Source organism: Mytilus californianus, unplaced genomic scaffold (assembly GCF_021869535.1).
Source record: "Mytilus californianus isolate M0D057914Y unplaced genomic scaffold, xbMytCali1.0.p SCAF_4, whole genome shotgun sequence".
NCBI lineage: Eukaryota > Metazoa > Mollusca > Bivalvia > Mytilida > Mytilidae > Mytilus > Mytilus californianus.
The window spans coordinates 5,094,305-5,116,860 of NW_026262690.1; the positions used below are offsets into that span (position 1 = coordinate 5,094,305).

Here is a 22,556-nt window from a genome sequence, read left to right on the forward strand (position 1 = left end):
TGACTCGGACAACTCTCCATCTAGGTCAAAATTTATAAAAGTAAACCATTATAGGTCAAAGTATTGTCTTCAACACAGAGCCGGGCTTGGTTATGATTAACAACAACGATCGAAGAGAGGTACAAACCAAAAACTGAGCCTATAATCCTGGGAGAACACATGGAACACCATTAATAACACACTCTTCAAAAGCCTAGACGACGACATACCATCAAGAACAATTTTAAAGTTTAAAAATAAAGCACCTTGGATAAATCACAAAATACCGTCAAAATACTAGACTATAAAAAAATGACAGGTAAAAAATAAAGACAAACATCTGACAGTGCAGCAGCAATAACATAAATAGATACCAAAAAATTAAATGTAATTTGTAAATAGCCAAGAGAGAACTTTCTGTGTTGCCCGGGCCGACACTGCGTAAAGTTTTCGCGCGGAACCAATAACATTCAGTTTTGAATCCGGTTCCTTACCTGGAAGAAGAAGAAGAAGAAGAAGAAGAAGAAGGAAGAAGGAAGAAGGAAGAAGAAGAAGAAGAAGAAGAAGAAGAAGAATTAAGAAGAAGAAGACAAAAGACAAAATTTGGGCGACTGACTACGGGAAATGCAGTCAGAAAGTATATAAAAATACAAACAAAGATCTCAATCAGTAATGATAAATCCCCAGTTGTTAGTTTTCTTGATTAACCTTGACACACGTGCGATGTAGTCTGAACTCATATTTTCCTGATTTCCTGATTTCCTGATCCCGAAATCCCGGGCTTAAAAACATGGAATCCCGAGGTCCCGAATTTAAAAAAATTAAATCCCGACATCCCGAAATTCGAAAAAAGAATTCCCGGATTCCGAAAGGATCAATCCCGAAATCCCGAGCTTAAAAACACCCGATCCCGGAGTTCCGATAAAGGTCCTACCCCCCCCCCCCCCCCTTCATATCTCGTTAAATATTACAACTTGAACGGAAATCTTTCATAGTTCGTCCGTCTTTTATTTAAATCATTAATTTTGGCGGGAAAAGATTCTGATGCTGGAACTGAAACTTAGATGAAGGGTAAAACCACCAAATTCAACCCGTTTTCGTGCATTCCAATGATGACTTTGGTCTCAACTCAAAAAACCTTATACCATATAATCCTGATTAAGGTTCATTAAAAGGAATTGAAAAATATGGCCGTGTTTACACCACAAAATCTATGAGTAGATCTACACAGTACACTACAGACAAACTGATGCATGTAGGAAAGTTTTAAGGCATGGCAGGACCTAGATATGTAAAAGTTATATGTAGTCTATGTTTCAGAAAATTAAAAACTTACCTGGATGTTGATGTGCATTTTTTTCCAGTCTGCAGGAGATGGCGAAATAAACAAACACACGACTCACGAGTTTCATTTGATACGCCATACGGTCCACTCAGTTAAAATCACCTATTGTCTGCAGATGTCTATTGTCCATCTATTGTCCATTTAAATCAATACTGCTCACAACATTTATTATATGAGGGGAGCTTCTCAAACCTCTTTCCCAACTTTGTTTATTTTGGCACCTTCTGCAGGTATGAAAAAAAAAATGAATAGCAAAATCCAGAAAAGTTTATAATTTTCTGAAACATAAAATGCATTTAAAATTTAATTATCTAGATCCTGCCATGCCTTAAAACTTGTCCATGTGCTCAGGTTTGTCTGTACTCGACTAAAAATGGTGGTGTAAATACAGCCATCAGAGACATATAATACATTGTATTATATGCCTCTGCAGCCATATTAGCCAAAAGGTTATGATGAACCTTAAAATAAGTTTGTTTTTTAGTATTATTATTTCATAAAAGGATAATAAGTACCATCTATAGGCATAAAACATACATTACACCGTCAATAGGTGCTCTCTCCCGTCAAGCTGAAGCCAGAATTGGTACCTTCGAAGTAACGATACAGATACAGATACATGTACATAAACCATGTAAACAGACTTTACTTCTTGCCATAGAAAATAGAAAAAACATCCTTATGTGAATGATTATTGATAACCTGGGATCGTTGTAGTTGTATCTCAGGAATGATTATGTAAGACATAAAAGTGTCCTGTGAAAAAGTGTCCACCTGGACAGTTTTTCATAGAATTTTGGTATTAAATATATATATATACCGTCCATTGCCATGAAATATTGTCCCTCAAGTGGACAGATTTTTACTGCAAAAGTTATGAAATAGTGTCCACCCACAGGACAAGTTTTCATAGTAGTTGCTATTAAATTGTGTCCTCCAAGGGAAGTAATACAAAGGTCATTAAAAAGTTTATTATACTTAAATTTTAATAAAATCTGAACGATTCATTCGATATTGATTATTATACAAATGTAAACAAACAAATAATGGATGGAAGTGAACATATAGACATTGAAGTTCTAAGAAATACCCAGCTAATGCTAATGACAATAAGAAGGAAGTGTGTAAAGTATAATATCAAATGTGACGAACTTTACGATATTTATTATGAGAAGAAGGCAAAAGAAAATACAGAATTTTGGTATTAAATAATGTCCATTGCCATGAAATCTTGTCCCCTAAGTGGACAGCATTTTACAGCAACAGTTATGAAATATGGTCCACTTACACAGGACAATATTTCGTAGTAATTGTTAATAAATTGTGTCCTCCAAGGAAAATAATACTGAACAGCATCTGTTACTTGTTTGAATTTAAATCATTATACATGTATATATATTAAAAAATATAAATAAGAAGATAAGGATGGTATGAATTTAAATCATTATACATGTATATATATTAAAAAATATAAATAAGAAGATAAGGATGGTATGAGTGCCAATGAGACATCTCTCTGTCAAAGTAACAATGTATTAAAGTTCGCAATTATAGGTTAAAATAAGTCCAGTAATAATGAGGCAATGGATATCTTTTAATACTTTTAATAATATCAAAAAAATTTCTGTCGGACATAATGTCCTGTGAAAAAATGTCCACCTGAACAGAATTATAGTATTAATTAGTATTCATAGGAAATTGTGTCCGGGACACATTTAGATAAGTAAATATTGTCCATGGACAGTATTTACTATGAAATAATGTCTGGTGGACATTATTTCATGGGGGACATTATTAAATCCTACACTTTTGTACCAGGAATGATTATACTAGCAATTTTGAACCAGGAATGATTACACACTAGTGATTTTGTACCAGGAATGATTGCACTAGTAATTTTGAACCGGGATTGATTACACTAGTGTTTTAGATCCATATAGTGATGAAGTGTTACAACTGCCTGTCCCTCATTTTTTGTATACAGATAATCCATTCCATTGTGTGTTTTGATTATAAATATGTCCTTTTTTGCTCTTAATCTTCTTTTTTCATTTTCACTTGAATCTTCAGGGTATTTTTGCAATTTTAATTACTGGAGAATTGTTTCATATTCCTTCTCATCCATTTCGGAAGTTAGTGCGAAAACCCTGTCAAATTATATTTTATGTATTAAGACTTTTAATGCTATATCATAAAATGCTAGATTGATTCAGATTAATTAAACTAGTTCCTTGAAAATTATTCTATTTTTAACCCATTAATTTATGTAAACAATAAACCGGTCTAATATAAACAAAACAACGATATCAAGATCGATGCTTTCACACTATTTACATCCAATATTCTCTAGTGAAAAACAGTTACCCGGAATATATACACGGTGGAATGAAATTATGCTTACAAATACACACTTTCTGACAGTCCAGAAAATCCCACACACACTAAATTATTCACATAAAGTCTGTCGGAGTCCAACTTGCAGGCAGATATGCAGTTAAAATTAAACAATAGAAATGAACTAGTTACTATGGAAGGTGAAAACTAAGACTACTGTAACACATATGTAGTGTTATAGTAGTCTCAGGTGAAAAGGACTACGGTGACGTTTTGAATGCTTAATACACATGTGTTAGATATAAGTTTAATGCAGCTGTTTGTGAAAAGATTTTGTTTGCATGTCATGGACTGTGACTTCTTTACACACAAATTATAACACAGAGCTAAATGATATAATTCATCTTTTAATCAAAGACAAATATTCACAACAACCATTTTTGGTTGTTGCAAAAGCTAATAGTGCTTCGAGAAATAAAATCTCAGAATGGTAACAATCTTATTGTGAATAGAAAGTTGGCCTTGGGTACAGCTTTTATACTCAAAAGTGTTTTGGGTTCATTGCATAATCCTCCAAATGCATTATTTTTGTATTTTAAAGCTAAATGTTGATTTGATAATATTCAAAATTCACATTACTAAAAACCAAATATATGCGTCAAGTGAAATACCTTTGTAATGAGTCATCTTAACAGAGTAGGTGTGTTTGAATAACAAAATATTCTTGTGCAACTATGATTGTTTTAACTTGGAAGTCCACTTCTTACATGTCTTATTCATCAATTCATTTGAGTTTCTTTGTCATTTTTTTACTTCAAATCTGTTAAAAATATTTAATGTCAGTATGAAAATAAGAAAATGAGGTATGATTGCCAATGAGGTAACTATCCACCGGAGCCCAAATGTAGTGGATGTAAACAACTTTAGGCCTCAATTTTCTGTAATAAAGATCAAAACCCATACAATATAGTCTAAAATGACAGAATGTGAAACAATACAAATGAGAAAAAAACAGCCTGATTTATAAGTTTTTTTCATCCACAGTTCTTGAAAATGGAAAACACCATTTTGTTGACATACAAGCATTTGTCTGGCTGTAGTAATACCTATTAATTTTCAACAACATTTAAAAGTCATCTCTCTTATAAGATTAATTTTGTCTGGTCTAGAGGGTGAACCTTTTATACAGGTTTCCTCATTTGGCTGCATTTTATTTCCCATTACTGAAAAATAGTTTAAAATTGTAGGCTTATAAACAAACACACACACATTGGACTAACATTTTTTACAAAACTTCTGATTTTCTGACGGACATGAGACTAAAAAATGTACTTTCTTGCTTGTATAAAATTACTATCCTAAATCTTATAAAGACAATTTAGCGATTTAAAAATTGACATTATTCAAACATCTGATCAAGATGAATTTTTTTATTGGTTTGCTGTCTCAGACTTTTACCCAACATCTCATTTGAGTCACACTTTATATGGTTTGAAGTCCTTTGAGAGATCTGTCAAAAGTATAACTTTTTAATTTAGATTATTACTCCAGGAGAAGAACGTTTTTGAAGTGTAATTGAAAAATAAGGAGACTTGTCAACACATATAAAATTTCTGTAAAGGAATTTATACATGCTGTAACCTCTACTTCTTTCCCATGATAACTGAATTTGAAATCAAAGGGGCATTAAAATAATCAGTAATAAGTTCATATATTTAAAATCTTTTTCAGGTTTATGTGTAACACTTCATATATGAACTAAATATGGTGTTAGAAGTTAAAGTCAGTGTGAGCAAGAAGAAAAAGAAGATTTTGTAGATGAATATGAAAATGACCCATACAAGTATTGATCCATGTAGGTAAAGAAGAAATAGACTATAAATTTGTATTTTCAGTTTAAATCTTTTTTTGCATGTAATCCACCTTCAGTTTAAATAGCACACAAAATAATTAACATGTAAACAATAGTTTTAAAAGGATTTCTGAGAGACAACACATGGATGTTTATATCACTATCAGGTAACACAGAAACTTTGTTAACACTTTATTAGGACAGGTATGGAAAATCTGGAAACTTTGTTTACCTCTTTTTAATATTGTATTAAGTAGCTTTTGTACCTATATCAATAGAGGAATAAGATTACTGATGTTTATATTGTGGGAAGAAATATTATATAGTGTGTAAATATTGGATAGAATGGATATTTTGTAAGATCTTTAATGTACATTGTATCAAGTAACTTGATAATTTAAATAGTATATGTAGATACTATCATTTCTGTAACAGCTTGCTTGCAGTTTGTTAATAAATTTTACGGTCAGTATCTTTGCCTTATTTGCACTTTTTATGTTCCTTTTTCACCTGAGCTGTCAGATTTTATACAAAATTTGCATATTTTATGACATGAATAATGTTTCTGTAGGAGTATTTGTTTGAAAATTAAAATATTTCAGGATTTCTTTTTCATTTTCCACTGGGTTTAATAGCATTGATATTAAACTTGGTATATAAAAGTTCTTTAAATCACAGATAGAGAGGAAATGATGAATATAAATTGGAAGAAAAAAATATGTTGAATTTATTCAATGTACAGTGTATTTCAATTGAAAGTAAAGTGTATTTGAATTGAAAGTAAGTGAGAGAACTGTTTTAAGGTTTCTTGCCTGTATGTTACTAATATTTGACCATTGCAATCTTGAATTTATTTTACAATAAATCAATCAAATTTGATTAACAATGACCTGCATTTCTTTCTTGAATTACCCTGGTAAAATGATGAGGCCAATTTTTTGGCCCCCCAGAAAATTAAAAAGTATTATAAATGTGAAATATAACATACTTTAGTTGTTCATGAGACATTTGACTGGCAATCACATAAGCTTAGTATTTTATCAGGATCTTATGCCTGTAGAAGTAATTGAATGAAATTCAGTACAAGCTGTGTACTGGTATCAAAGTTAATTTCCCAAGCTTTTTTTTTAAATAAAGAAACAAAAGTAAAGTCTTTATCCAAAATCATGAACCATTCTCATTTACAAGTTTACTTAACTGTTATGCTTCATGATGATGAGTAACCAAATTCTGCTAGAATAAGATCTATAAATAAGATACTTTTTACCAAGTCACAAGCACATCACTTTTAATATTTAAAAAGAGAGTTGAAACAGCTGATTTAGGTAACACATTTAAGATATGACTTACTGTAATAGTTTACATGTATGGATATGCTTCTCTTTGAGATCAAGTCTGAAAGGCTATCTCACAGAATAGAAATGATTAACCTTTATAAGTTTATAGTTTTGTATTTAGGTCCAAATGTTAGCTTTTCACATGTTTCTTTATAGGCAAGGACATTTGTCTTGCAGACACTGAGTGCATTTGTTTGTTATTAAAGAAATATATGAGAGTATTATTATAATATTATAACTAAAACTATGGTAAAATGTGATATGATAAAATTGATGTTTGTTTAATATAAAAATAGGATGATACAATATATGGTATGATTCCCAATGAGACAACCAAATGTGTACAAGTTATCAACTACTAACAGACAAATCCAAAACTAATAATCAATTGAGACCTAGTATATACAATTGATCTGATAAATAATTGTCTGCATTGAAATATATATATTTAAAAGATTATCAATTTACTCAGTATATATGTATGTTTTAACAACGATATATATTTCAAATATAATTTATATCAGATTAATTTTTTTAGTATTTGGTATTCTGTCATTTTAATAACAGCCTGCTGATAATGCATACAAACAAAATTTAGTTATAAAGTGTATACTTTTTCTTTAAATTGATTTCTGTTATAATGGTCCTATTATTCAATAAAAAGATTTATATTCTGAACTAACAATGTAATTTGTAATGCCAAAGTGTTTTTGCAGATTTTTCCAATAAGCACAATGGAAAATGTCGTATGCCTACAATGATGAATAAAGGGCAGTAAATCTCTCAACAGACTAAGATACCTGCATGAAAAGTATAGATTTAAGGTAAACATTCTTTGAATTTCTAGCTTCAATGCTTGGTGGATTTTATAGTTCTACTGTAACATACATGTGGTGCTTGAATAACAGAAATACAAATTTCTCAGTGATCTAGAAAAAGTGCCTTTGGCATTATCCAATTTTTTCTTAACTGGTCCATAATTAAGGGAGGTTGGCATTGGTTATACATGCCATCTCTTAAAGTGAAGAATAATTGTTTAAAAAGGAAAAAATGCAATGTGAGATGCTTATTTTATCCTCTTTATTTTATACTAGACCCTAAGCAGTGCATTGGTTAAAAATATATCAATATAAAAAAGTATGGTTTAATTGCTGTTCATTAGAAATTTACATATCAGGAGTAGTATAACTATAGAAAGCTTAAGACCTATGAATAAATTGATGATTTTTGTACATTTTTTATGGAGTTAACTGATATATTTTGAAATAAAAAAGAAGTTTTTTTTGCTCCACTTGTCAGTTGAAAAGTCGTAACATGAATAGAATTGAGAGCCTTTAAATTTGAATTGAACATAAAAATGTTTACAATTGAATCAACCACCCATGAAGTAAGTTTATGGCCACTTGGTAAGTATGAATTATCTGACACCTTCGGTTTTAAAATTTCAACCCTCCTTGTGTTTACCTTTGTTTACTTTTGTATACAAGTTGTCAAATTTAATGGGTATTTTTACATAAAAAATAAGTACATATTTAAAATCTTTAGTTTTGTAGAGTATTAAATAACATAATAATGTAGTTTGACAGTGTACTTTGGGACACTTTAGTAGACCTTTTATGTACATCCTTAATAACATATGGGAGACAGCCTGTATTGTTAACTTACTATATCATCAGTCATACCCATTATTTCTCCAACATCTCTTGAAACAGAAATGACAGGTGTGTATCCAGGATTTTGAAAAGGGGGGCCCTAGAAAGCCAATGTTTGGAGTGATACTTGTAAGAAGCCTATGCATTTATCATATATGTAGCTCCATACTGGCTAAATTTGCCTCTGAATGATGGTTTTGTTTTACAGTGAATCTTTTGAGTGCTTGTATTAATTCCTTATGGAATAAATGAGCTAGTGTAAAAAATAAAATAAACGATGGATTTCAGCTAAATGTTTTATTTCCGACAGAATAAACACGCTACTTGAAGTTTCCAGTAGTGTTCAGAAAAAATGCATTAGGGTATATTTGGTAAATGATTTTCTACATGTCAAGATGAGTGTACTTCTTTGTTTTTCTGATTTTGAATTCAAAAATACAAGTCCGTGAAAATAAACAAATTGGGGTCATTTTAGTAAGGACCTAAGAGGGCTCCAAATTTTGAATGAAAATTAAAACCTTTTTTCATTTAACAATTTGTGTATCATCATATATATATATGACAAGATTAGTGTTGTGGATTTAGAAAACTGTAAAAAGTTATGCCTTTTTTATGTTAAAAGAATCATTTTAGATGAGTCACTGAAAATAAGGCAATAAAGCTATAAAGAAGCCCACTTCTGTTGAAATGTCTGCAAGGTCTGAGGTTGGACTGTCATTTCAGGTTAAAGATAATGGTAATTTTGGAATTTAAATTTCTAAATGTTCTGTTTTTATCTGATTTTTAATGTATTTTAAGGTCACAGTGACTTATATTGGTAAAGTATAATGTTCTACTGGTGTGGTTTTGGGGAGTCCATTTAATTATGCATTTATTTTGCATGCAAAATGTAGTAATTTCTTGTTGGTATCTAAAAAAAATATTTTTGTAAATTTATGGGGCCCCATATATATGGGATTAACGACCCTCCTCCAATGCCACTGTATTAAAAATTTATGTATCCTTTAGAAAAGGTAATTGAAATGGTATCTTTTATATTTGCTTTTCAAGAATTTGAAGATAAATGTGAATTATTGCAGCTAAAATGATAAAAGATGAAAGATCTGTAAGCCTTGGAAAAGTGTCCTATAAATTCAAAGAAGCAAAAATATTTTTTTTGAAACATTAATATTTTTTAATTGATAAAAAATTACATGTATTTATTGATGAGTACATGATTGATCAGCATTACTAATATCTGAATAAAACAATTTATCACATTCTTTCATACATATAAAATAGTTCTGTCAACAGATGTTCACTCAGTGTCAGCTTGTTAGAATTAGTCATTTTATGTACATGTTTATAGTAAGAAAAAGAACTTTAAAACTTTCTGGTTTATAACATGGCATGTGGTTTGGCATGTATAAAGGAGGTTGATGAGGTAGGCTTTCGGGTAAATAAAGGGGTGGAAGAGTTTAGTAGTGTCAGTCAAAATAAGTTTAGGCAATTTTTGTTAAAAAATGTATTAAGTTGTGCCTAATCAGTGGAAATAAGATTTGGCAATATGTTTTTTTGAATTTGAGAAAAATTATATGATATTTTTTAGTGCACTGCATTCTACAGAAAAATTCTAACAAAAAATTGTACTAGTCTACAATGGCAATAGGTCATGCAAAGAAGAAAATTCCAACCATCAGCTTATTTCAGAGAAAAGATATTTGTGACATATTTTCATTTCAACTTATTATATTTTCTACAGACTGACATGGGTAATTCCAACTCTACTGATAGTCTACTGGAGCAGTATGAAGGTAAAATAGAAATCATTGAACCTCTTAATCTGAGGGATAATGGTTTTGAAGACGATGAAATTCAGGAGGACACAGATAATGAAGAGGATGATAGCGATGATGAATTCTATGATGCAGATGAATTTAATGAAAAGGTAAAGCAATTAATATCTAGTAAATAAGCGTGTCTCCATATGCATACCAAAAGATACCAATATTTTCAATTTTATGATTATTGGAAGCAAATATACACAAAAAAATAACTGGTTGTCGAGCATGCAACTTTTAGTTGCAGAAAGCTTGACAAAGGGATAGGGATCCGGCGGCGGCGTTAACTAACTTCTTAACGGCTCAATATTTCAAAAAATGGAAGACCTGGATCCTTCATACTTTGTATATAGATGCCTTATGTTATGAAGTGTTCTACTGTCATATGTCCATTGTCCTTGACCTCATTTTCATGGTTCAGTGACTACTTGAAAAAAGTTAAGATTTTTTGTAATGTTAAGTTCTGTCTTATTATGAGTAATAGGATAACTATATTTGGTATGTGTGTACCTTGCAATGTCCTCATGTCTGTCAGACAGTTTTCACTTGACCTCAACCTCGTTTCATAGATCAGTGAACAAGGTTAAGTTTTCGTGGTCAAGTCCATATCTCAGATACTATAAACAATAGGTCTACTATATTTGGTGTATGAAATGATTGTAAGGTGTACATGTCCAACTGGCAGGTGTCATCTAACCTTGACCTCATTTTCATGGTTCAGTGGTAAAAGTTCAGTTTTTGTGTTTTGGTCTGTTTTTCTAATACAATATGCAATAGGTCAACTATATTTGGTGTATGGAAATATTTATTGATGTACATGTCAGTCTGACAGGTTTTATTTGACCTTGGCCTCATTTTCAAGGTTCATTGCTCAATTTTAATTTTTTTGTTTTTTTGGTCTGATTTTCTAATACTGTGTGCAATAGGATAACTATATTTGGTGTATGGAAATATTTTACATTGTAAATGTCAGTCTGGCAGGTTTTATTTGACCTTGACCTCATTTTCATGATTCGTTGTTCACTGTTAAGTTTTTGTGTTTTGGTCTGTTTTTCTTAAACTTTAAGCTATAGGCCAACTATATTTGGTGTATGGAATGATTGTAAGGTGTATATGTCTGTCTGGCAGGTATCATCTGACCTTCACCTCATTTTAATGGTTATTGGTCAGTTTTCCTGGATAACTTTGTCTCTTAGATACTATAAACAATAGGTCAACTATATTTGATGCATGGAATGATTTTAAGGTGTACGTGTCTGTCTGGCAGTGTTCATCTGACCTTGACCTCATTTTCATCGTTCAATTTCCATGGTTTTGTCTTTTTCTTTTATACTATAAGCAATACATATAGGTCATCTATATATTCGTATATGGAATGATTGTATTAAAGGTGTACATGTATTTACGGCTTGGTTTATCTGACCTTGACCTCATTTTCTTGGATCATAAATGTTAATGTGATACTTGTAGTAAAACTTTATATTTAGGACTATCAACATAAAATCAATGGTCAGTATTGTAGGCTAGACATTTCAGCGTGTGCACTCTTGTTTTATTGTACATACAATTATTGAAAATACTGATGGAAGCAATATTGAAATACAGTTAAAAGTATGGAAACTGAACCAAAGGCCAGAAGAAAAGAATATTGCTTTAAATTGTTCCTCCCTTAATTCCTATTAATATTTATGTTACTATATTATGTAGCGTCCTCCCACACTGATTGATGTATCCATTGTTTCCAAGCTTGTGACTGAAGTTGAAGAACTTCTGAACCATGTAACACGACAGGATTACCAGGCTGCTTATGATGCAGCCAAAATATTACAGCAAGTCAATATAGGTAATAGATAAGTTTATTTAGTTTTGAATTTCAAAAAAACTCGTATTAAAGGTATGATAAGGCCACTTTTTTTAGCTCCTTTAATTCGAAAATCAAAAATTATTATAATTCTAACAAATAAAACCCATCAGATGTTCATAATACATAATAGTCTGTCGGACATCAGTATTTATATTTTTGAATTTTGTCTTACATATTGGCCTTAGGGCCTCAAACTTCTTACATTTAGTGCAAAACTGCAAATACTGACAACAAAATAGCCTCATTTTGAGATCTTGTCATTAGTATTTGGATATGAACAACAGCTTTACCCCAAAATATATTTTTCAAGGATGTTTATGTGTGTAAAATATCATTTCGGGTAAAGCTGATACTCATATATATTTTTATTTTGACCAAAAACAATGGGTGAAATGGCCATTTTAGATCAAATACATAAGTTTCCAATGTTTATGACTTCTTAGTAACATAACATATGATTTTTCTGCACTAAAGTATCCAAATAACATTAACCCGTTCATTTATCATAATTTTGAAGGCTTGAATAAGTTCACTATTTTCTCTGACCAAATAATAGCTCTTATCATACCTCCTCCTTTGGTTTGAGTTGTATTAACACACTGCAAAATTCCTTATAACCTATTATGTAGGAAATTAAATGAAAATTGAGTGATAGGCTGATTGGAGACGCTACACCTTTTTTTGTAAATAACAAGACCTAAATTAGAATTAAACTCATAAATAAAATAAAAACATAATTAAAATCAGGAAATCCTGTAAATGGTCATTTCAGTGTCTATATATTTAGTAATTGGTAAAAAATATCTGCTAATCCCAAAGTTTAAAATAGATTGGAGTGAAAATCTTTAAATCCAATCATGGATCTCTGTAGTAAGTTATTGTATACTACCTACTGAACTTAATCCTGAAATAATCTTCTTAAAATAAACATCGGTTTAAGAATTCTTTGTATATATTAAAGATGATTACAACATAGCAATGTGACATAAACAGATGTCGAGTAATTACAGAATTTACAGGTAAATTTGACCCTTAAGATATTGTCCTGGGTGATATTCATAGTACATGATACAAAGATGACTATTTATTTCAAGACTTGATTCTTGGAAGAATGCCTTTTATCTAACTCTTAAATTTATTTCAAGTTTATCAAGTTAAATAGCTATACTTGTTATATCTTTCTGTCCCACAAAGTTTGGTTGCACTTTCCTCAGAAACTATAAATTTGAGGTGTCTGAATTTTTGGTTTCCAGCTTCATGTGAGCATAATTCATACTATGTGATGCATTTTTAGATACATTGTTTATCAACTTCCTTATACCAATTAAATACACAGGTTATGTATTCTTTCAGATAATGGCCATGTATGACATTTTCGTTGCTTTTTTCTTTGAAGCTACAAATGAACGCTTTCTGAAGTTTGGAATCAACCTTCATGTGAGCATTCTATAACCTGTGATGCATTTTTACATTCATCACTTTTCGACTTCCTGTTAATTGAATACTTGTTGCAGGGGTATGATAAGCATGGTAAGATAAGTGAGTAATAGCTCACAATTCAACTTTTTATCTCTGTTTTGTTTTGCTTCTTTGGAAGACCACAGAGATACTTTAATGGCTGTAAAACATCAACTTGATTATGTGGATGGGGAAAAAATCAAATTTGCATTCCATAAAAAAAAGTACATTTGAAATACACTTACAGATTAAGATTTGAGATTTGTAATATATTTGTAGGATCTGCCTTTACTGGTGACAGAATTAAATCCTTGGAGATAACGTCAAAACTGCAAAAAGAGAAAATAAGAAATATCAGAAGACAACTTCCTCAACCTAAAGTAAGATACTCAAGTTCTAGTCCTTCCAGGCTCAGTTCAAGTGGAGATGACACTACATCATCAGGTCATGTGACTAAAATTAACCGACCAAATTTAACCAGTCAAGTGAGACAAAACAAAAGTGATGCTACTTTGAACAAAGATGTATATAAAAACAAGGGAAATAACACTGCTCAAATGCAAAAGGATGTGAATAAAACAACCAGTGAGAACAACAATAATGTAAAACGTTTGTCATCTTCCTTGACCAATCAGGTTGGTGCTGTTCCTGATTTGATAAGAGTAACACCAGATTTAAATGAAGATAGTCTAGTTTGGGACGTTGATGTCGCTGATATAACAGCTAAAAGATCTGTGAAGAAGCCAGGTGATTATCTACTTTCATGATTATTCAGGATTAAACATAAAACAGTTGGATTTAATTCTGTGTTTAAGATCCTTAACATTGGACATATCATCAATGACGTAACTTGATTTTTATTTTGATGTGGTCAATGAAATTATCCTGTAAAGCTTTAAGATTCTTAACTGTAAATAGATGATAATTTCTTGAAAAAATGCAAATGCCACCCTTTATATTTAGGTAACTTGCTGTCGTAAAAAGACGACCACAATATTCAAGGTTATTACTAGTCTGTGCAGGACTAAATTTATTGTCATTCAGTAAAGATCAAAATCAACAGTAGCAAAAAGCAAAAGACAAACAAATTTTGACCTTAGAATAGAATTTTGAATAATGAAGAACATACCAAGTGTACACATAATCTAGTATTTCATAACTTTATTAAATACTTACCTAACTACTGCAAACTCTGGTTGAATGATTGTTATTTCTTGACCTAACATCTTTCTTCAAAATATACAAGATATATGAAATTTTGTGAGATATCTCATGTTTCCTCTAAATTTTTAAATGCATATAAAAACTCAGACACATATTACTCCTTCTGTAAAAATATGTTACAAATTTCTTTAATCTTGTCATTTTGAATCACACCACCACTGCCTTAATATGCATATGTTAAATTCCAACAAAACAGCGGTCTAGCTTGATCACTGTAAAGTTATTTTTGAATAATATTTTCTTATATTTTCATATAATTTGTTTAGTGCCAGATTCACTTGAAAGTTATACCCCTAAATCTAGATCTTTTACATTGTAAGCATACCTTATACCAGACAGATAATTAAATTTTGTTTGCACTTTATGATAATCTGCTACTATAATACTTCAAAACTTAGATTAGTGTTCTTTTTCAGTGTTGCCTAGTGAGAGAGAAGATGCACTTACAGATTATATTCCCCCAACTGTTACTGCTACATACTCCCAAATTGCTGCTCGGAAAGTCATGGACCAAAAAAGATGGTTAATTTCTAGTTTTATATTTTAATACAAATAGAACAAAATATTTTGAAATGTTGAAAAAAGAAGTGGACATGTATTTTTTAGAATTTTATATCAGTGTTGTTAATCTTTTTCTCTGATATTAGTTTTTGCATCAATATTTTACAACCAGTAAAGATTTTAAGAATTTGAATTGCTGCCATGGATTAATCAGAGTGATAGACAGTTTGAATTTTGCTAGAGAATGATTCCCACCGTGTGTTACTTAATTTTAAAGTTTGAAAAGACAATTTTACATTATTTGCATTGCATCATGCTACTACTTATGATAGTTGAAGCTGCAATATGATGTTATGGTAATTTATTTGATGTAAGCTTTTTTTTGTTTTAGGATTTGTATGAGTAGACCACAGTACAGTAAATCGTGTGGTATTTCGTCTGTTGTTTCGTGTTGGAATTACCTCTTTAGTACTTTAGGACATGGAAGGTTTGTATAAACTCTACTTTAAGATAATTATTAAACTTGTCCAACAAACATTTTCTTTTTTTTTATTTTCAAAATATGATAATACAGGTTGCTATAGGTCTAGCTATTTAATTTTTAATTGTGTTTTATACTCAGAAATTGAGCTTGAATTTTATTGTAATGCATATTATAATGTGTTTATTGTGTAACTCATGGATGGCTGCCTTCCAGCAACTCATCAAGAAAACAACAATGGTGTGTGATTTTGATTCAGAAATTTGAAAAGTACCATGTTATTTACTGTCCATTAATGTGGGAAACTAAATTAAGTGAAAATTGTATCAATAAATCAATTAAATAGTACAATTGTATAAAGCAGAAGTAATATGTTTTTTATTGCTTAATTGAATTTACTGGTAACTTTGAAAAAGAAGCTAAATATGTATTTTTTAACTTTTATAATGTTAGAAAATATAACTTTGGTCACCTGTTGAGAAATGCCAAAAAACTCATTTTACTTTTTGTTTTACAGCCTTTCTCCAATTACTCAAGAAGAAGCTTTAATATTTTTGGGATTTAAACCTCCATTTGGTGAAATAAGATTTGGACCTTTTACTGGAAACATTACTCTTATGAGGTATTTATATGTTAGATGAAACAGAATTTAACAAATCAATATGAAAATTGTTGGAAGTACTCGCCCAGTAAATAAGATATTTCCCTAAAAAGTGTATAACAATACAAAAAAAGGTAATAAACAAAAATACATTAATGAATCAATATTTTCTAGAACAAATATCCTTCTTCAGTAAATGGCAACTTTGAAGAAAGTTATTTTAAATACTTATATTTCTGAAATTCAGAATATTGATAAAAAAAATCATTATTGATTAAGGAAATTAAATGAATTGTGAGAGGAGATATGGAATAATTAAGGTTTCTTTTAATATTATTAAATTATAGCCTGTCCTCAGTTTAGTTAAAAAATTAAATGAGAGATTTTTTGTATACATGGGGAGGGGAGATAATAAAAGAAAACAGGATAAATCTTTCATTATGCAGTATATAATGATGCACATGTCCATCTGTCTGTTTGTCCCTTCATCCTTTAGTGATTGAGTCACAAATTAAGTTTCTGGATGATAAGAACTGCATGACCAAATCTTTTGAAACTTTATCATTAGGTGTTGGACCATAGAAAAATCAGTTAATTGAATTTTGATGGTTTTGACATTTACTATTCAATAGTTATGTCCCTTAGTTACCTTAATTGTTGGGGTTTTTATTTCAGTTTTCAAATGATAATGATAATGTCATGACAAAATCTTTTGAAAGTTGAACATTATAAATACAATAAAATGCAGGTCAAGTTCAATTTTGATGGGTTTGATGTTTACAGTTCAAGAGTTGTTCCCCTTAGTTACCTTTTAAAAATATTTCTTCTGTTTCTGGATGATTATGTTATTACTGCTTGACAAAATCTTTGGCATTTACAGTTAAAAAGTTTTTCTGCAATCAAGGGTATCTGTGATCCCTAGATCACCTAATTTCTATTTCTATGATAGTTTAATAAAAAGAACAGTTGAATTCAGTCCAATCAGCAATATATGCATCTAAACTTTATTGATATCTTACATTCATTATAGATGGTTTAGACAGTTGAATGACCACTACAAAGTGAAAGGGAGGTGTTTTAACTTGTACAAACCACAGGGTAAAAATAAAACCAGTGGATTAACATCAGATGAAGCTCTAGTCATATTAAAGAAAGGACTCCAGGATCCTAATATAGCCTTTATATACCACTGCCAGAATCATTACTTCTGTCCTATTGGTTATGAAGATACTCCATGTAAAGCTGAGCAGGCTTACAGGTAAAAATATCTTAATCACCTTTATATACCATTGCTTGCAAGGAAAGCATATGAAATTAGACATTATGAAAATATGTGTAACGATTGCCAATGAGTTAACTATCACCCACAGACCAAAAGATGAGGATGTGATCAACCATGGGTCATGGTACTGTCATCAACAATGAATAAAAACCATACTGTATAGTTGGCTATTAAAGGCCCTATCATGACGAAATGTGATACAATTCAAACATGAAAACCAACTGCCTGAATTGTGCTTAAACGAAAAAAAAAAAATATGACAGACAGCAACCAATATAACCACTGAATTGCAGGCTCCTGACTTGGGACAGATGCTGAAAGAATTTGGTAGGGTTAAAAATATTTTTGAGCACTCAACCCTCCCCTAACATGGGACAGTGGTAACAACACACCATTACAACCACTTGTAAAAATCAGTTGGATAGGGCTTGAATCATCAGCACAAATCACAAAAAACAACAAACAAAATGACAAGACAAAAATTACCCATCTAGGAGTTCTCACAGTTACTAAAAGCTAGTTCAAAGCAAATTACATATACTTTATAAATTATTGTTTGTTTTCAGTAGTGAATTATCAGAGGAAGATTGTAACACATGGCTATTAATAGGAGATCCTAGTAAACGACACCCATGTATACATTGTAAACGGTCAGTACTTGAAAGAATTAAGAAAATTTAATTTTAGGTCCATCAATCATTAGTGAAGAATAAAAGACTACCGGTAATGTGCATACAGGAAATAGATGCATGTATCTGACTGTCAATTCACTTGTCTGATTTTTCTTCTTTGTAATATACCATTGTGACAATTATTGTATAATTTTTTTCAATTGTACAAAGAATCAAGCTATAATGGCTTTTTTAAGTGATCTTAAGTGTACAACCTATTCACACAAATTTTTGAACACACGAATCAGATGATTCAAGATTACTATGGCTTTTTTTAATTTATTATTTAGCAACATTTAAAGGTATGTTTTGGTCTTTTGCACTATGCATTTATGTTAGGTTTGTGAGTATAGGTTTACTGTGGCAACTTTAAATTTATGGATCCCATCTTTTTTCTAAAGGACGGATAAACATGGCCTGTAAATACAAATTTTAAGATGAAAATTGAAAGCCTACAACAGCAACAAAAACACATTAGTTCTCATTAACTTCTATGGAAAGTACATTTTCATTTTCTTTGAAGCTATTTGGTAAATCTAACCAAACTTTCCGGAGAAAATACAATGAAAGTATTTAACTTTAAAAGGTATGAGACTGTTAGAAAATGATATTTAGATGGTTCATGTCATTAGATGTTGGGACATGTTTTAAACATGAAGATAGAAAACTGTTATCTTTTTTTTTTTCATTTGCAGATGGGAAGATATATCAGTAGATCTCAATTGCACGAATCCAGATTATGTTGATATACGACGGCTGGAAAAGGGACTACAAAAACGTAATACTAAAAAAGTTGGTGGAAACTTGCATTGTATAATGGCATTTCAAAAATGCCAAATGCCTCAGACCCATGCTTCACGCAGAACTCAAATTCCTGTTTTAGGAGGTGCTGTGAAAAGATCCTCCTCTGGAGGAAGACCAAATACAAGCCCTGCTAGAAGTTGCAGTCCACCACAACCAGTTGGAGGTTCCCCCATAAGCCCTGCTAGTCCTAGTTCTTCTCGTTTCGGTTTTATTCAAAAGGATATCAAAAGTGGATCAGAATCTGCATTTAACTTTCAGAACAAGAACCAAGATCATATAAAAAAGAATCCTAATGACTTAGATTATGAAAAATTGATAGCAAGCCAAATTAACAACGAAGATGAAGATGAAGTCTGTGAGGATGACACAGAAACTGAATCGGTTATAAGTAATGACTGATGTTATTTTTTAGGCTGTGTTATACCATTAAAAAAATTTTTGTTACAAAAATATCACGCTAAAAAAATCTTATATTGACATGGAAAATTTAGGCAGATACTTTAGAAAAATGTCCTGTTTCAGGATTCAAAATGTGCCATATTTTTCTTGGATATTTTAAAACTCCTTCCACTTTCTGGTGTTGTTTTTGATTGCAAAGAACATATTTTTTGGTCACACATATCAACATTTGACTATTTCATCATGTCAGATTGCAGAAACAGGTTTATTATTTTGCCAGATATGTATAAAATGAAATGGTTTTTTTGTAAAGTAGTTTTTTACTTTTTTCATACATATACGGTAGAAAAGATTTGTATATTAATTACCAGCAATCAGCCATTGCATAAATGGACATTTTGTGTTTATAAGCATGACTCACGTGTTCATTGTGACTGTATGTAATGTATTCATATGGTATAGTCTATGGCAGAAGATTATAGTGGAATCCTATTTATGGATCAGCATCATATAATTTATATGCATGTATTTTAAGATTTGTATCAATTTCTCACTGTTTTAAAGTATATATTTGTTTTCTTTAGCTTGATTTTTTTTGGTTTGAAATATGACATCTACAGACAAGACAAAAAAAATAACAAATGAAGAGATAAAAATTGATCAGGTCAATATTTTCCACAACTAAAAAGATCAAAGATATTTTTGGCTTAATTTTGGAGGCTGAGGAATGTTACAGAACATTGAATGTTCACAGTAAATAATGTGCTGACTTTCAGTTTATGATAATGGTTTTTGCATAATAAACTATATGCTGTATGCATGACAATAGTTAACGGGAGGCAATTGTTAATGTTGATTAAATTTGAGATATTTTTGTGAAATGCAATTTCCATTTGAATCTATTTATTATTATCTCACAGTAATTGTACTTGATTATCTTATTATACATATCCAATACTAATAAAAGTATTATTATTATGAAGTATACTGAGTTTGCCTATCATTCAAGTGCAGTTTTTGTTTACATGTACCTGACATTGTTAATAGGGTTAGTATGGGCTATTACCATTAGATGGCACTCCTCATCATTTAACATTTTGAAAAAAATATCCTCTCATAATATTTTCTCAGTTGAAACAAAAGTGGACCAAAATCATTTTTAGGGTGCCTCTTTTTAAGTTTATTCAAAAGTTCAAGTTGATCTTTATGATATATAGAACATAATTACAATACACCAAGTGGGTCATTTTTGTTTGCAGTCAGTTACAAAAACACTGTCCATATGCATTGTAACAGAAAGAGTCTGATATAAATAATGAATATTGACTGATTTAGTATTTAGGTATTTAAAATTAGAAAAAGAAAATTTCATCATGAATAACTAGTGGTAATACAACTGTACTAGGAAGAGGCAAAGAATTATGTAACCAGTAATCTGTGCATAGTCAAGTAGCAGAAAACACTATTTCAGAGGCTGTCATTTGACTTGTCTTGGTTGGAACCTACAAGTTTTGCATTGATGCTAGCACAAGACAATGATTTTTTTTGAAGCAACTGATAACTTGCTAATTTTATGTTGATGGCATATCTTAAGAGGTGCAGATTTAGTCAAAATTATTGTATCTAAGAAGCTCCTGAAATATTTCTGGACCATTCAGGATATCCATAAATCATCAAGGAACTGCTGAAATATTTCAGGAGCTCCATAACACCTGAGAGAGCATACTTTTTTCATTGTTTTAAGTACGAATACCCAATGTCACAAAATCCCAAAAGACACCTACAGGCCAACATTCGGTCTTCAACAATTGACATATGTCTTTACAATATGTCAAGCTATAAATAGCCAAGAATCTATAAAATTGTAAATAAATTAATAACAGGTACTATCAAAGATCTGCCAACAGGACCTTTTTAAGTTTTAAAGTAGTTACACACCCATGGAAAAGTAAATAATGTGGAAAATTACATTTTAAGCTCACTCTCACCTACATTTCTTGTTGGATAATCGGTGTTGTTTACATATTTTTCCTGGAATTATGCCCCTTTGCAAATAAAAAATATGAAAATCTGCATTGTTAGTGTTCTTTCACCTTTAATTTAAAGATAATTTTTAAGAAAAGTTTTTAGTAAAATAATTACTGAAGTTATTGCAGAAAAACATATAAAACATTTTAATCTGCTTCCAACAATAAATTAGCAAATTGATGTTTATCCACCATAAATCAATCTAGACACAATGAAGAAACAACAACAGTTTAACGATTGTCCACTGATCGAGAACTGTAGCAACACATAGGGATTTCTTCTGTAGTCTTGCTTTGTTGCCATTCACATCACACTTTGTCAATCCACAGCTCCTTGATTAAACTTATTAGGGAATTCAACCAAACATGCATAGATTCTTCTACAGAATTCTATTATATGAGAGATTTTAGTTTTCCCATACCTAGAGTTCCCACCATATCTTTAAAACTGGAAAAGGCTTGGAATTCCATTCAGTTGTTCTAGGACTGGAACAGACCTTGAATTCACAAAATCCTGGAAAACTCAATTTGATAGCATCAGAGACATATATTGTATTATATGTCTCTGATATCATGCATGTATGAAGCAGACAGGATTATTGTGTCTGTGATTATTTAAACAACTGTTATTTTAATCATATTTATCAGAATTAGAAAAGTTACAAAGGAAACAATAACACATTATGTTTGGAATCCAGTACATTTTCGGTGTATAAGGATTAAGACGCCATCTAATTTACATTAAGATTACCTCTGAAGATTGCCAGTGGTCATGTAACCCTGATTAAACATTAATAGAAAGATAAGTGAGTGCACAGTATAATGATGATTTTCCTAGGACTATGTTTGATTTCATGTCATAGATTAAAAAGATGTGAAATAGCATAAGAATGATTTTGCAAGAAGAATTAGTCAAAGAAATATG

General features: G+C 30.7%; 1 protein-coding gene across 6 annotated transcripts; it reads left to right on the forward strand.

Annotated features, from left to right (window-relative positions):
* The first annotated feature begins 1,033 nt into the window (after positions 1–1,033).
* Positions 1,034–20,589, forward strand: LOC127739388 (basic immunoglobulin-like variable motif-containing protein). 6 transcript variants are annotated; one of them, XM_052251112.1, is made up of 12 exons: positions 1,034–1,050; positions 5,390–5,513; positions 7,564–7,671; positions 10,241–10,426; positions 12,027–12,162; positions 13,921–14,388; positions 15,282–15,387; positions 15,758–15,853; positions 16,365–16,469; positions 17,479–17,706; positions 18,297–18,380; positions 19,097–20,589. In XM_052251112.1, the coding sequence occupies exons 4-12, from the start codon at positions 10,247–10,249 to the stop codon at positions 19,602–19,604; spliced, it is 1,911 nt and encodes a 636-aa protein (XP_052107072.1). In that variant the 5' UTR covers positions 1,034–1,050; positions 5,390–5,513; positions 7,564–7,671; positions 10,241–10,246; the 3' UTR covers positions 19,605–20,589. The 6 variants fall into 6 exon arrangements, with proteins under 6 accessions (XP_052107072.1, XP_052107071.1, XP_052107073.1 ...); XM_052251111.1 differs by lacking the exons at positions 1,034–1,050; positions 5,390–5,513 and adding an exon at positions 5,565–5,677; XM_052251113.1 differs by lacking the exons at positions 1,034–1,050; positions 5,390–5,513 and adding an exon at positions 5,941–5,975.
* The last annotated feature ends 1,967 nt before the right edge of the window (positions 20,590–22,556 follow it).

What these genes read in the sequence shown, in the direction of transcription:
- LOC127739388 (XM_052251109.1), top strand. Translation starts at nt 9,884, where the DNA reads ATGGCATGTGGTTTGGCATGTATAAAGGAGGTTGATGAG. An exon ending in ATTACAGCAAGTCAATATAG is followed by an intron (nt 12,163 to 13,920) that starts GTAATAGATAAG and finishes ATATATTTGTAG; the next exon opens with GATCTGCCTTTACTGGTGAC. An exon ending in AAAGCTGAGCAGGCTTACAG is followed by an intron (nt 17,707 to 18,296) that starts GTAAAAATATCT and finishes GTTTGTTTTCAG; the next exon opens with TAGTGAATTATCAGAGGAAG.